Source organism: Zootoca vivipara, chromosome 13, assembly GCF_965207765.1.
Source record: "Zootoca vivipara chromosome 13, rZooViv2.hap1.1, whole genome shotgun sequence".
Taxonomy (NCBI): domain Eukaryota; kingdom Metazoa; phylum Chordata; class Lepidosauria; order Squamata; family Lacertidae; genus Zootoca; species Zootoca vivipara.
In genome coordinates, this window is record NC_142596.1 from 43,926,812 (window position 1) to 43,941,756 (window position 14,945).

General features: G+C 45.2%; 1 protein-coding gene across 2 annotated transcripts in view; it reads right to left on the reverse strand.

Annotated features, from left to right (window-relative positions):
- The window catches only part of POLR3E (RNA polymerase III subunit E), a 40,033-nt gene that overhangs the window by 17,474 nt on the left and 7,614 nt on the right, over positions 1–14,945 (reverse strand). For both annotated transcript variants that reach the window (XM_035132085.3, XM_088656688.1), the window contains 8 exons: positions 13,531–13,580; positions 11,241–11,360; positions 9,661–9,746; positions 9,053–9,097; positions 8,160–8,251; positions 7,211–7,331; positions 5,852–5,933; positions 147–206 (listed from right to left, as the gene is read on the reverse strand). In XM_035132085.3, the coding sequence (XP_034987976.1) occupies positions 147–206; positions 5,852–5,933; positions 7,211–7,331; positions 8,160–8,251; positions 9,053–9,097; positions 9,661–9,746; positions 11,241–11,360; positions 13,531–13,580 (656 nt within the window). The remainder of the gene's footprint in view (positions 1–146; positions 207–5,851; positions 5,934–7,210; positions 7,332–8,159; positions 8,252–9,052; positions 9,098–9,660; positions 9,747–11,240; positions 11,361–13,530; positions 13,581–14,945) is intronic.

Genomic DNA, 14,945 nt, shown 5'->3' on the forward strand with positions numbered 1-14,945 from the left:
CCCCTTTCGCCACCCTGCTGTGGGGCATGAGGCTCACCATATACTGAATGGTTTGAAAGAAGGTATCAAAGCCCTGGATTGAAAACAGAAGGTTGAACCAAAATGAGTGTCCTGAACGAAGCAAAAGAATTATAAAAGGAACTCACTTTTGTAACTGTCGCTACTTCCTTCCGAACCACCCAGCGGTCTTGTGTAAACTTCCACATCTGAGGAGGAAAAAAACGCCATAGGAAGGGAGAGAGAAGGATACGGTTGTATTAAAAAGAGGCCGTTTCCCAGTGTGAAAAGAGCCGCAATCTTAAAAAAGCACAACTATTACTATGAAGGTACTGTTGTTGAACCTGATGTACTGAATTTCCAGCCTGGAAGCAAGTAAAGGCCTCCTCTGGGCAAAAAAAATGGTTATGGAAAAGGGCATTATTCTACTAAGTTCTGGGACACGACCTATGCGGAGATGAAGAAGTTATTAAAAATTGCATTCAACAAAGAAACAGGAAGAATTTCTTTTGGGAATTTTGACAAGCAATATCCCTAAAGAGAAAACAAAACTATTTCTTTATGCAACATCAGCAGCAAGGGTTGTAGTGGCTAAGTATTGGAAGGAAGACCGTATACCCACCAAAGAAGAATGGTTGTGCAAACGGTGTGAGTACTTGGAACTTGCGAAGCTGACGGATATAATAAGATATAAGTCTAACAAGATAGTTAAAAAAGAATGGGATTGCCTAAATAACTACTTGATGAATCTAGGTTCATCAGCTAAGATCTGGCTGTGTTTAGAATAACCCTGCAAAGGAAAAAGCTCCTTGATACCAAGATGAGGGATTTATTGAAATACAGACAGGTAGACTTTAATTAGAAATAATGAACTGTTGTGAAGTTGACGGAAGTCCACAATAAGTGTGTTTCTTTTTCTGAAATGTCTTAGTTCACTGAAGAATGAACTAATGTAGTTTTATTTATGTTCCCTTTTTCCTTTCCTTTCTTTTTCTTTTCAAGATTTAAATACAGTATACTTACGAAAGGTATATATTTATATCTCTTACTTCTTTCTTCCTTTCTGGAGTTTCTGCTTTTAATCTTTTCTCTTTCGCTCTCTCTACGTAAGTTTTTTGTATTTTCTTTTTTCCATTTAAGTTTGTGCATTTTGATTTATCTATATGTGCAATGGGGCGCGGGTGGCGCTGTGGGTTAAACCACAGAGCCTAGGGCTTGCCGCTCAGAAGGTCGGTGGTTCGAATCCCCGCGACAGGGTGAGCTCCCGTTGCTCGGTCCCAGATCCTGCCCACCTAGCAGTTCGAAAGCATGTCAAAATGCAAGTAGATAAATAGGAACCGCTACAGCGGGAAGGTAAACGGCGTTTCCATGTGCTGCTCTGGTTTGCCAGAAGCCGCTTTGTCATGCTGGCCACATGACCTGGAAGCTATACGCCGGCTCCCTCGGCCAATAATGCAAGATGAGCGCGCAACCCCAGAGTCGGTCACGACTGGACCTAATGGTCAGGGGTCCCTTTAACTTTATTGGAGGGGAAAGACCTGGTGTTAGAGCAGCTGCTTTGCATGCAAAAGATCCCAGGTACAGATCTCCCTGTTTAAAAGGATGAGTTGTTGTTGGCTTCAGTCTTGAGAGACAATGGAGTGCACCTCTTGGGGTGAAGTCAAAAAATTATGTTAGCAACACCAAAGTGACTTTGCTGGGGTACAATCCCAGGCAGGTGTGTATGGAGGTCCTGGGCTGCTCATGCAACAAACCCTCCCTTTTGGGCCTCACTGATGTGGTCCAAAGGAAAGCAGAACAATACATTTGGCACCAGCTTGGCTGCAGGAGTTGCAGGAAGGAGGCGTACAAAGCGTCATCCAGCTGTCTCGGGGACTCCACTCTGGATTCGTGTAGAGTTTACTCCTTAGCCTTTTCTTCTCCCAGAAGCTGAGGATCAAGAGTTTTCCTTCTCTTAGATGGGCAAAAACTCCGTAAGATAAAATAGTTTTTAAAAATGACTCGGAAATCTCAAAAAAAAATCCATCAAGCATTAAGTCCTTTTAGGCCAGGGGCAGGGAACCTCTGGCCCACCAAAAGTTGGACTCCAGTTCCCCTTGGCCCCATCCAGCATTGTCAGTACTCGGGGATGATGGTGGTTGTAGTCCAGTGATATCTGGAGGGCCAGCGGTTCCCCAGCCCTGCTTGAGGCAAAGGCTGCTCAGAATAGGTGAGTTCTGAAGGTCCAATTAACATCCATATTGTAGCAGCCATGTGTAATTCAGCTGGGAGGGAGTGCCATAACAGAGGGGCCACCACCGAGAACACCCCGTCTCTCATGTCTGCCACCCTAAGTGATGTTGCTGATGAGCACAGAAGCAGGGCCTCCAAAGTCATAGGATGCTCCTCTGTACATAAACACTCTCTCCATCAAAAACTAGCTTATTAGCTTCTTTAAATGGCCTAGTTTTTACAGGGGTGGCAAATTCCATGGGCTTACCCTTTCTGACTGCGGGTGAGCTCTCATTACAAAGGAATGCTTCTCCATACCACCACCCCACACACAAAAAAATGCCTCCCTGGCATGCTAGTTTTCTGTGTGCAGGGAATTTTAATTTATTTATTAAGGAGCATTCCAGCATCTGAGGTCCCCACAGACTTTTAAACCCACTTTGGAAAAGGCAGGTTTCTCCACTTTTTTAGTTGCATACCCAATACTCCTGTACTTGCATGTTGTAATTAAAAAATATGCAGAGTTACTGGACTCGTTTCGTTTATCTGTAAGGAAGAAGGCGGCGCCCGTGAAAAAATAACTGCAGGTAGCTAACTGGAGTGGAACAAATGCCATCTTGTCACAAGGAAGGGTAGCTGAATTGACTGTGTATATCTGTGTCTATAACAGTAATTTAAGGAAGTTACTTGTCTAGCTGGAATAAAACGATCATGGCTTAAAGGCGCTGGCATGTTGGAAGTGAGTGACTATTCATCGGTCTTTGTTAGTCAGAGCTTTGAGGCATGTGTACTTTAAGCTGGGAGAGTTTTATGATGTTCCCTGTGAATGAGATTATAGTTAATGCTGTTGCCTCTGGATCGCAAGGCCACTTCCGCAGTCACAGATGGGATTTTTTTAAAAAACTCCCACTAAGTAAACTTTGAAGAAAGCCAGACTCTCTCTCTCCCTCTCTCTGCTTGCAAAGCGACAAGCAAGTATTGAAAGTTGCAAGTATTGAAAGTTTTCTCCTTTTCCATGAGCTCCAGGAGCAGGGCTTCCAGCAAGCTAAACCATGGTTCTAAGAACCCAACAAACCTTGGTTATCAGTAAGGTTTTGAATGTTATGTCTGCACAGGGCCCTTCTCGGACTATTTTAAACCAAGATAAAGGACTAGCACAGGCATCCCCAAACTGCGGCCCTCCAGATGTTTTGGCCTACAACTCCCATGATCCCTAGCTAACAGGACCAGTGGTCGGGGAAGATGGGAATTGTAGTACAAAACATCTGGAGGGCCGAAGTTTGGGGATGCCTGGACTAGCACATCCCTTTTAAAACATAGGTTTCTGATCTGCCACACTGACCCTTTTCAATCTTTATATCTCTGCATGCTCCTTGTGTTCTTTCTCTACTTTAATCTCTTAGGATTGTGAGCTGCCTGGGCAGTGGGAAGGAACCTGTGGGCTTCACTTTGTAAAACAGCTCATATGTGTAAGGGACTGTATAATCATTGGAATTGGAGAGGATAAGGTTTCAGTTTCAGGAATCCCACTAAACCGTGTTTAAGGAATGTCATTTATGGTTTACTGTGATGTCGCGTCAAACTAGGGTTTTTCGTAGACAGCAAACCAGCATCAGGACGCCTGGCTTGTATTATTATTATTATTATTATTATTATTATTATTATTATTATTATTATTAATACCCCATCCATCTTGCACGGTTGCCCCAATAACTGGGCAGCTTCCAACATAATATAACTAAACATCAAGCAATTAATGCTAACCAGGGTTTGCTGTGACTCCCGAGCCATAGTTATGGTTCCAGCCCCGCTTCCTAGAGGTACCCACATCCTAGAAATGGGAGGGAAGGGAAGATGGACAGCAAAACTACACAAACTATTCTAAAACATTGTTATATCTCAAACACTCCACAGATAACACCAAAGATTGGTTTGTGCTAACCATAGTTTAGATTCAATCCAAAAGTGCAAATAAGTAACAGTTTGCAACTTTGCATGGTTTTCCCCCTTCCTCAAAAAAATCCCTGTGTACTGTCCCAAGTAGTGGGCTTGATGGATGGAGCAATGACCCAAACCATGACTTGTTGGCTAAGATGTAACACCCAATTACAGTTTACCCAAGCTCTTGTTTATAAGAGCTTGCTCTACTTCCCAGCTTGGTGGCCACCTACATGCCATAATTAGTCATGCAATTTTGATTCATACATTGCAGCAAGTCATAGTTCAATGTTGCACCTGAATCGTCTTGGAGGCCTGATTCAAACCTCATGCAAATATGTAATGGTGGGGAACCAGATAATAATATAGTTCCCATTCCTATCAGCAAAAATGATTTGAATTGTCCAAATAACATCTGGATAGCCACAGGTTCTGTGCCTGTCTGCTCTCCCCACCCCTGAGTTGGAAAGCTTCTTTTTAAGCTACATCTGAACCCGTGGAACTGTGGCTTGTTTAAAATTAGAAGTGAATTCTAGTCTCCTCTTGCTGGCATGTGAAAGGGGAAGGGGAAGCCCAAAGCTTGCAGTGGCTTGTTTAACCTGTTGTAGGTCAAAACAAAAACAAAAAATCTTAAGAGTGAGCCACAGAAACCTGAAATGAATTTAAGTTTGTGCATTTTGATTTATCTATATGTGCAATGGGGCGCGGGTGGCGCTGTGGGTTAAACCACAGAGCCTAGGGCTTGCCGCTCAGAAGGTCGGTGGTTCGAATCCCCGCGACAGGGTGAGCTCCCGTTGCTCGGTCCCAGATCCTGCCCACCTAGCAGTTCGAAAGCACGTCAAAGTGCAAGTAGATAAATAGGTACTGCTCCAGCGGGAAGGTAAACGGCATTTCCGTGTGCTGCTCTGGTTCGCCAGAAGCGGCTTTGTCATGCTGGCCACATGACCTGGAAGCTGTACGCCGGCTCCCTCAGCCAATAATGCGAGATGAGCGCCGCAACTCCAGAGTCGGTTACGACTGGACCTAATGGTCAGGGTCCCTTTACCTTTATATGTGCAATACAATCAATTAGACACACACATACACATATATATATTCTACTAACCAGTCCCACCAATTCAAGGATTTCCTCTTACACAACAAGACACCTGCCTCCCACCCAATGCTGCTCCAGAGGGTTGGGGAAAATCCTTGGACAGATTTAAGGGGACACACCAACAGCAGAGAGGGGGCAAATGTTCTGTTGAACAAGCAGAAATCCTTGCGCTGTCAGAACAATGGCCTTGGTGTGGTGTTGGATTCCGTCCTAAGCTCTCCCCCCCTCCACTTTTTAAACCTCAAATGGTTAACACAAGCAGGAACACACAGGTGTGCTCGCCAGGGCGAACATACATTTCAATCTGGCTAGCACCTGCTAAAGTGCCGAGTGAAAGTTGGGCACGGAGTGAGCCTTGTATGGAGGTCTGGGAGGGACCAACAAACTCCTGCCCACTCCCCCAACGCTTCTGAACACTTAAAAAAAAAAACACCTTAATAAGGGCATGATTGGTAGAAAACACACATTTTGTGTTGGGTGGCTTCCTAGGGTTTGTGGACCTGAGAAGATAAATGTACAAGTGGGCAAACGGATTTCCTGAACTTCTTTGCAATGCTGTTGCAGCAAAAGGAATATTTGACGTTCTTGTTTTTATTTTTTAATACTCACAACAAAATCCCTTCCTCTGCAGAGCACTTCCGCCGGGACTCCGCTGTGCGGGCTGGAGGTATCTTTTGGATAGAGGACATCGCTGTTTTGTTAAAGACAAACCATTTATTAACCATTTATTAACCTCAGGGCGCCACAGTGCAACCCAATAATAACGCATGTACAGAAATTCCAAGCACCCGTCCAACGGCACCTTGAAACGCCGCCTGGGATTGCAAGCCACCAGCTAAAGGCATTCCAAGGAGAAACCAAAGTGCTTTGTATGGATTAAAGCCGGAAAGAATTTCACAATAGTGAAAGCTACACAGAACTGCATGTGACACAACCGGTTTCTATTTGGCAGGGTTTTGAAAGAACCAGAAAGGTGTGCAATGCAGGTGCGTACAATGACGGCATAGTAAATAAGTTTAAAACTAAATTTTAAAAGAAAAGAAAAAGAGGAGGAGGAAAAAGAAGTAGTTCTACAGTTCAGGTCTACGTAAAAGCGTCTCCCTCTGATCAGAAACTTCCAAGGAGAACCTTGCATGAGGTTCAAGGTTATCGCATTCACTTACAAGGCCATTAATATAATAATAATAATAATAATAATAATAATAATAATAATAATTTATTTATACCCCGCCCTCCCCAGTCAAAAACCAGGCTCAGGGCGGCTCACACCAACAGAATTACAATAAAACATAAAACAATTAATTAAAATACAGATTAAAATACAGTATTAAAATTTAAAGTGCAGCCTCATTTCAAGTAGTCCATAAATCCATCCACGAGGGAGGAAAAACACAGGGGTCAGGCTGAGTCTAACCCAAAGGCCAGGCGGAACAGCTCTGTCTTGCAGGCCCTGCGGAAAGATGGCAAATCCCGCAGGGCCCTGGTCTCCTGGGAAAGAGCGTTCCGCCAAGTTGGGGCAGTACTGAAAAGGCCCTGGCTCTAGTAGAGGCCAATCTAGCTATCTTATGGCTCGGGATCTCCAGAATATTGTTGTTTGTGGACCTTAAGGTCCTCCGCGGGGCATACCATTAACAACTTTGGTCCAGGATACTTCAAGGGTCACCTGATTGCTTATATCCCTGCCTGATCCCTAAGATCTTTGGGGGCCGGGAGTCACTGTTTATGATCCTGCATGGCTCAGGTGCATGGTCTGTATCCAACAAGGAGCCAGCTTGAAAATATGCAATGGGCACACAGGCATTACACCTTTGTCTCAGATTAACAAACTGTCATGCTTTCCATTGTGTGCTATTGTGTTTAAAGCTGTAAAAAAGCAGCAGCAGCAGCAACAAGAGCTGCCGTAATCTGAACAACAGACCGGCTTGCTTTGCAAGGGGTGAGTCCCCCAAGAACAAAAGGCATTTTTACCTTTTCACAACCCAGTTTCCCTGCACCAACAGCGCCACCTGCTGTATGCACCGCAAGGCTGCCGTAGGATCCGTCCCAGAAGCCAAGAGGCTCATCAGATTTGCAAAAGCGATGACCTTCACTGCAGGAGGGGGGAAATCAGAAAATGTAAACACTCCTTAGAGATTCAAATACCTAAGTCAAGGATGGAGTCCCGGTGACCTTCCAAATGTTGCTGGACTGCAAATCCCATTGTCCTTGGCCATGCCAGCTGGGGCTGATGGGAGCTAGAGTCTAGCAATTATCTGGATGTCCGCAGGCTTTCCAATCTCTGACTGAAGTAAAAAGTTCATAGGATAAGAGAGCAAATAATTGCAAGCAGTGGACTATGGCCCATCTGCTCTATACATTTAAAGCATCATCATACCACTTTAAACCATCCTAGAATCATAGACCTGAAGAGTTGAAAGAACCCCTGGTAATGCAGAAATCTTTTGCCCAGCATGGGTCTCGAACCCACAGCCCTGAGAAGAGTCTCATACTCAACTGCCTGAGCTATCCCAGCTTCCCCCAATGAATCCTGGGAGCCGTAGTTTGTCAAGAATGCTAGTTGTTGTTGGGAGACCCTTATTCCCCTTCAAAGAGCAACAATTCCTGGGAAGAGGGATGGACTGTCAAACCACTCAGGGAATTCTAGCTCTGTGAGGGGAATTGGAGTCTCCTAGCAACTCTCAGCACCCTTAACAAACTACAGTTCCCAGGATTCTTTGCTGGAGGAGGGGAGCCATGACTGCTTCTAGTGGCAAGATACTGCTTTAAATATGTTTTTCAGGTGGGGCCCGGTGTCTCCCTGTTTAATATGGCAGGCTGCATCCATTAACCAGGAAGCGGGAGCAGGAGGGGCTGGTAATGCAGGAAGTCAAAAGAGTTCACAGAGGCCGTGTGAGTTGCGTAATGTCGAAGAGCGTACCGTTTCTCATCAAGATCTTGATCTGGTCTGCAAGGGGCAGAGTCCTCAGTTGAGCCATGGAAAGCACATTACTTGGGGCTACAGGCTTGTCCCTATGTAGGGAAAGAAAGGTACCATTTGGGAAACCAACACAGAGAACTGAGTGAGGTTTGGCAATTTATGGAAAGCTGCCCTCCCCCCATTCAGCAAGTGTTTTATTTCATTTATACTCCAAGGAGCTCAAGGCGACATACGTGGCTCTCCCCCTCCCCTTTCCAGCCTCGCGACAACCCTGCAAAGTAGGTTATGCCGAGCAACTAGTTACAGTGGTGCCTCGCTAGACAAAATTAATTCGTTCCACGGGTCTTTGCTTATAGCGAAAAATTCGTCTAGCGAATCCTATAGGAATGCACTGAATTTGTTTTTTTTGCCCATAGGAACGCATTAATTGAATTTCAATGCATTCCTATGGGAAACCGTGATTCGCTAGACGAATTTTTCGTAAAACGCATTCATCTAGCGAGGCAAGCTCCACTCGAAAAATCCTTTTGTTAAGCGGAAATTTCGTTAAGCAGGGCATTCGTTAAGCGAGGCACCACTGTACAGGTTAACCAGTTAGCTGCATGGCAAAGTGGGGACTTGAACCCTGCCCTCCCACTCTTAACAACTACACTATATTAGCTTGGAAGAAACCAATCAGCCGGGGGGGGGGCATGGGAGCAGGAGATGCGACAACAGTTATTACGAATGGGAACAGGTCAGCTTCACAGAAAACGCCCCCTGCTTGATTTGTTTGCCTGCCTAGAAAGCAGGCTCCGGCACAAGGCAATATTTACATTTGTTGCCCCGCCCACTACTGGCACGCGGCCCCCGGAAGATGGGTCAGAATGGAATGTGGCCCCTGGCTTGCTTACTTTTCATCTTCCACACTCGGAGGCACCAGCATCATCAAGTACTCACTGCGGGAAAGAGAAAGAATAGGTCACATTGCTGGCCTGGAGAAGGGATAGCCAACATGGCGGCCTGGACAACAGTTCCCATGATCCCTTGCTGGGGTGGCCGATGGTGAGGGCTGATGGGAATCGTGTTCGGAAATATCTGAAGGGCACCAGGTTGACTACCGCCCCCGCCCCCCAGTCTAGGGAATCTTCATTCAGAAACTCGTCTCCCATTTTGCCTTCCCACACGCAAGGAACACGAAACCTGCCAGGACAGCTCATTGGAGCCCTAGGGGAGCAGCTGTGAGAAAGTAACAGCAGCAAACATCATCTGGGGAGACGGTAGCAGTGGCAGAACTAGGCCCATGGCATTGTGAATTGGCCATTTAACTTTGAAGAGGTGGGAAAGCCGACAGAAAGTCTACGTATACAAGCTTTTTTTCAGGCCTGGAATTTATTAAATGCAGGGGACGACGACTGCAAGCATGCTAATAAAGAATGCATTAAAAGTGCGCCTCTGATCCCCCGACTTCAGAACTGCCCCTAACGAAACAATTCAAGGAATTAAAAGAAAGACCTTTTACCTTGGAGATTTAATTAATTCAGTGTTCCCGGCCATGCCATGACCTTGACTAAACAAATACTGGCGCTCGTGTTCGGAACGGCTGTCCTAGGAAAGAAGGGGTGAGAAGCCCAAGATTCATGATGGGGTACAGATTCCAAGCAATCTTTAGAGACCTAAGGGCTACTCTGTGAACAACTGCTCAGATCCCCGCCGTGTTTTAATCTCCACGTTTGTCCTGTATAATATGAAACAGAATAGCTGGCATTCCCCTTAAATTGCTGTAAGATACACTTGAAGGGGTTTTGAAAGCAAAGCTTCCCCCCCCCAAAAAAAGTCCTGTTGGATGCACTGAGAAAACCAGAAGTATATGGACACTTCCTGTGTCACACATCTCTTAGACCAGTGCTGGTCTGCGAGCCACCTGTTTCTGGTTGCAGTAACTCCACCACAGCCCAGGTTGGGTGGAATGCTTCAAGGATCACAGAAATCATAGAATTGTAGAGCTGGAATGGACCATGATGCTCATCGAGTCCAATTCCCTGCAATGCGGGAATGGTTCTGCCCAACGTGGGGCTCGATCCCGCAACCCAGAGATTAAGAGTCTCATGGTCTACCAAGTGAACTGCTTCCTTGGCACAATTGTTGGGGTGGGCGGTGGGGAGGTCAGTCCATCACATCATACAGCATGAGAAGCACTGCCCTGGCCTACGCTAGCAAACAGTCTTCAAGTCCCCTCTCCCCACATCATCGCAAAAAGGTACTAAAAAAGGGGGAGAGAAACACTTCACAAGTATTACTTAGGCTTACTTGGAATTAATCTCTAATGTATTCAAGAATACACACTATTTTAATATTTATTTCACTTATGAATGGCTTCCCATCTTGAATCAAACCATGTCACAACATAAAACAAGTTATAACATTCTTTCTTTTTAAGTTTTTTCTTTCTTTCCCCTTTCTCTCACTTTCTCTTTCTTTAGCTTTAAACTTCCCTTGTCTTTTCCTCCTCCTGACTCTGTTCCCTTTTAGACGAAGTAGCTGTTCTATCTCAATGCATTATAAAATTATACTTTGCAATGGGTATGTATTTTTATATATCTTTGAATAAATAAATTTAGAACGGAGAAAAAAAATAAAAGCAGCGAAAACATTTGCATATATAAAAACAAATTTAAAACAACAACGGGACCTAGGTAAAATCAGTTCAAATCCGAGACAGAAGCCAGCTGGGATAAAGACCTTAGGTGGTTTGTTAAAAGAGGGACATCTTTAGCAATTGCCGAAAAGACAACATAATCATAGAGTTGGAAGGGGACCTGAGAGTCATCTAGTCCAACCCCCTGCAATGCAGGAATGTGCAGCTGCCCCATACAGAGAAGTAGACTTTTACAGGAACAGGCTGACAGTATCACAGGGACCCCGAGAGTTAGTCTAGCCCAGTGGCCTTAAATTAATCAAGGCCCGACTGCATGCAACTGCAGCTCTCTGTTTATTGCAAAGGGGGCAGTGTAAAATGTAAAACTCACTGTGCAAACACTCGTCTATTTAGCATATCCACTTTTGCAGCTTAAATACAAGCACATGCGCCCAGACGCCTACCTTTAAACCGTAGTAATGCAAGTGAGCCCAGTGCTCCTCCGCCTGCCTCTTCTGCAGGAACTCGTAAGACTGAACCCGACGTTGCCGGGCCTGTTCCGACTCGGGGCGGGAAAACCTCACCTGGAAAAGGCGTCATATCCCCATGATTAGCCACAGGATCCAAGCGCCAAAAATATCAGACAGAAGAAACCTAGTCAAACCCACAATCCCATGTATGGAAATCCTCTCTGAGTCCACAGTGGTACACAAGGATTTTAAAATGTACTGAAGCCAGAAACCTTGTTCGTTTTTGAAAGGACTATCTCAAAGACATCAAGCTGCTGGAGATGCGGCAGGGATAATTCTTCCCTAAAACGTTTATTTGTACAATGTCCTACACTGAAAAAATTCTGGCAGAATAGAGACAATCAACATGACTTTAACAATATTTGGAATTCATTTTTATAAATACCATATTAGATTAAGGTCTGGTTAACTAACCCCCCCCCCCCGGCCCTGTGGAACGCCCTCCCATCAGATGTCAAAGAGAAAAACAACTACCAGGTTTTTAGAAGACATCTGAAGGCTTTTAATGTTTAATAGATTATTTCATTTCATTTTTCTGTTGGAAGCCGCCCAGAGTGGCTGGGGAAACCCAGCCGGATGGGCGGGATATAAATAATAAATAATATATTATTATTATTATTATTATTATTATTATTATTATTATTATTATTACACAATCTCTTTTTTCTTTTTCATGCTGTTTTGTTTTCTGCATGGGCACTTGTTTCTTGTTTCTTCTTCTTCTTTGTGTCTTCTCTTACTCTGTGCACTTGTAATTCTGTACTTTTTAGTTTTCAATCAAGAACATACAATTTAAAAAATAAGACCACCAACCAAGGAGCCACCAAAATTACTGGCAATGCAGCTGCGGCTGGCACCACTGCCTTGCACTTTTTCACAGCTCCACCTGTCATTACTCCTGTTTTCCGGGAGGAAAAGGGTTTCTAGCCCTCATGGCTGATGAGGACTTGCCTCTACTTTCCTACGCTGTTCTCACCTATGAATTACTTCCAGATTCTTTTACACAGTCCTTTTATGCAGACTGAGGCATCACACCAAGTTTTCTATGTGCAGGGCAAAAGGCACAGAGCAGCATTACGATATCCCTCGCTTCCTTGTCTGAAGTGGTGACACCCAGAGATACAGGACTATATGCTCAAGGGTGAACAGGATGGGAGTCACAGCCCAACATCTGGGGCTGGTGCTGAAGGACATTGTCTAGAGCAGTTTTTCAAAGAGGGCCAAATTTGATGAAGTGAAGGGCCATGAGGGCCCACCAAAGTTGTTGACCTTTTTTTTAGGATTGCAGAATTTTTTAGGATTTTACACAGGGGCTGGATTGGACCCAGAAACAGATTTTGGTCATGCCTGGTCTAGGAGAACACTGTCCTAGCATACTCAAGAAGGTTCTCTGGCGAAGGAAGAAGCAGAAGGCAACTTGTGGGAGACCAGGAAGTTAGAAAAAGGGATGCGACTGATAGGAAAGGGAAGATGAGACTCAGCTGATCAAGGAAATGGGTTTGAAAGGTTGGGTCTAATGCTCCCCCCCTCACTAACTCCATTCCCTTAGTCGCATTTCTCAAACTTGGGTCTCCTAGCTGTTGTTGGACTACAACTCCCATCATCCCTGACCACTGATCCTGCTAGCTTGGGGTGATGGGAGTTGTAGTCCAACGACAGCTGAGGACCCAAGTTTGAGAAGCACAGCCTTAAAGCAAGGAAGTTGTAGCCTCCAGTCATTAGTGAACTCGGTCCCAGACAGCATGGCCGAAGGGCCAGGGATTATGGGAGCTGTAGTGCAAGAGCAAAGGGAAGGGCTGCAGCTCAGCAGTAGAATATCTGTCTTGCATGCGGAAGGTCCTTGGTTCAATCCCCGGCGTCTCCAGGTAGGACTAGGAATACCCCCTGCCCAAAACCCTGGAGAACTGCTGCCAGTCAGTGTAGGCACTACTGAGCTTGATGAACCAATGGCATAAAGCAGGTTTCTATGTTCCTTACATCTGGAAGAGTTGTAGTTTTGCCACTCTTGGTTAAAGAAACACGGGAAGTTCACAGAGGGAGGGGCCTTAGCTCTGTGGCAGCATGTTGCAGGTTCAGTCCCCAGCTTCTTCATCTAAAGAAGCTGCCAGTCAGAGTAGGCATTACTGGGCTAAACAAATAGTCCAAGCTGGTACAAAGCAGCTTCCTACATACATTTCTAGGCTACAGATTCTGAAGTGCTGCTAAATAGGGAGTTTGGGCCTACCGTGATCTGCTTGACGTCTTCTTCTGCTTCATCTTGGGAAGAATCGCCAGCTGTTATAACAAGGGGGAGGGGAGCATGAAAATCACTACTAAAATGCCTTGACAGCCAACATTTCTCCAGGCAGGTATTTGTGATCTCCAAGATGGAAGCCACCGCATTTTCTGGAGTTGCCAGGGGAACCTCAGACAGGGGCGGGAGGACTTGTTTCAGTCCGAGGGCCGTTTTCCATTCTGAATGGCCTCCTGAGGGCCACATGCTGGTGGTGGGGAGGATCAGAGGCCAAGAAGGGGCAAAGCACCAAATGTAAATGTTGACTTTGGTACACAGTAGGTTACACACATTCACACATCCCTCCTCGCATCCTCCACCCCAACAAGCCAGTATATGTCCCAACCAGACAAATATGCTTGGGGGTTCGAAGCAGGGGCAGGTGAGGCCTGAGGAGAATCCCAAGACCCAGGTATAGAGGCATACAGCGCAAAGACACTATTTAAACGTTAAAGGGGGCTTGTGAAGAAGGCGCAGCAGAGACTATATTTTTTGAGAATTTTAAGGAAAAACCATCTTCCACAAAAGCTGCTGCTTGCCTTCTATCACTGTGCCATACAGAGCGTGCTCACATACAGTTTATGTGTGTGGTACGGAAGCTGTACTTCTCAGGATAGCAGGGCTGTGCAGAATTATTAAAACAGCAGAGAGCATTATTGGCTGCTCACTCTCCACCTTAGAACAAATCTACACCACCAGGTGCCATAGAAAAGCACTAGGCATATCAAGAGATCCAACGCACCCTGTGTTGTGTATTGAGTCAAAGGATTTCTTTGAGCTCCTGCCATCGGGACGGAGATATAGAACAATGTAGGCAAGAACGAGCCGTCTCAGGAACAGTTTCTTCTCTAGAGTGATTTTGGCCTCAAATGGAAAGCCTGGACTTTGAAGTCATCTCATTTTACTTGTTATTTTGTATTATATTTACTGTTTTTAATTAGGTTTTGTAATTTTGGATTATGCAGAATGTTTTATCTGAGTGGATGTAGCAACTGAGTAATTTTGTCGTTCCCACAAGGGGACAATGACAATAAAGATATCTTATCTTAATAACAATGATAATGACAATTTGTTCTTTAGTATATAGCTTCCAGCTCTGTGTGTAATAAATACATAGTCATCACTGAGTTATCCCTTGATGGGATGATCCTCCACAAACACACTTTTGGAGCCGTCCAAGCCTGTAGCCGTTTGCACCCCAAAAGAGGAGCTCTGCTGGATCAGGCCAGTGGCCCATTTGGTCCAGCATCCTGTTCTCCCAGGGGCCAACTAGACTCCTCGCGGGGAAACCCGCTAGCAGGATTCGAGCACAGCAGCACCCTCTGTCCCCGCAGCTTCCAGAAACTGGTATTCAGAATCACAGCTGC